Source organism: Plectropomus leopardus, unplaced genomic scaffold (assembly GCF_008729295.1).
Source record: "Plectropomus leopardus isolate mb unplaced genomic scaffold, YSFRI_Pleo_2.0 unplaced_scaffold51102, whole genome shotgun sequence".
Taxonomy (NCBI): Eukaryota; Metazoa; Chordata; class Actinopteri; order Perciformes; family Serranidae; genus Plectropomus; species Plectropomus leopardus.
The window spans coordinates 1-973 of NW_024656103.1; the positions used below are offsets into that span (position 1 = coordinate 1).

The 973-nt window shown below is 50.1% G+C and overlaps 1 protein-coding gene across 1 annotated transcript; it reads left to right on the forward strand.

The window, feature by feature from the left end:
- Nucleotides 1-110: 110 nt before the first annotated feature.
- Nucleotides 111-797, forward strand: LOC121939573 (xanthine dehydrogenase/oxidase-like; the record flags this gene model as incomplete). Its single annotated transcript, XM_042482580.1, has 3 exons — nucleotides 111-220; nucleotides 377-561; nucleotides 635-797. Coding segments are annotated over 3 exons (458 nt in total), but the record flags the coding sequence as incomplete, so codon positions are not given.
- Nucleotides 798-973: the final 176 nt, after the last annotated feature.

A 973-nucleotide genomic window follows, 5' to 3' on the forward strand; every position in this document is an offset into this window, starting at 1 on the left:
GGTAAAACCTCTGACCTTTGACCTCTGACCCTGCGCTTTGTCTTACCTTTGACCTCTGACCCTGCGCTTTGTCTGACCTTTGACCTCTGACCCTGCTCTGTGTGTGTCAGACGGGACTCGAGTGGTTCGGATGGACGACGATTTCTTCACGGGTTACAGGAAGACGACTCTGCACCCACAGGAGGTCCTGATGTCCATCCAGATCCCCTACAGCAAGAAGGTAGATCCACCATTGCGCCTGCAACTACCTGTGTCACTTAGCAACTGTTACCCAGCAACCAGCCACCTCTGTCACCTAGCAGCCTCTCTCAGTCAGGGTCAGGACTGATTGTGGTCTGACCTTCACGGCGATGTGGTTTTTTTTCTCCCTCTTTAGTCTCAGTTCGTCTCCGCTTTCAAACAGTCTCCTCGTCGGGAGGATGACATCAGCATCGTCACGGCGGCAATGAGCGTCACCTTTGCTCCGGGCACTGCCATTGTTCAGGACTTGAGGCTGAGCTACGGCGGTATGGCGGCCACCACGGTGCTGGCGAAGAAGACGGCGCACAGGCTGCTGGGAAGGTAATGGACAGACAGTGAGACTCTGAGGACGTTTGGACATGTGTCTGATGATGTAACTGTGTAATGTCATCAGGCGCTGGGGGGAGGAGCTTCTGAAGGAGGCCTGCTCCTCATTGGCCAAAGAGATGACCCTCGACCCTTCTGCGCCGGGTGGCATGGTGACGTACCGGCGGACTTTGGCCCTGAGCCTCTTCTACAAGTTCTACCTGACGACGCTGACCAATCTCAGACAGCAGGTGTGAACACGTCTGTGTCGTCTGTATTTACTCAATGTACATTTTTATTTGATTTTTTTTTATAATCATGTCATATATCATCAGAGAGCAGGTCTGAAACTGCTCCTTTATTTATTAAATATACATTCAGATTTTATGTTTTTTAATTTTATTAATATATCATTAAAAATAAGGTC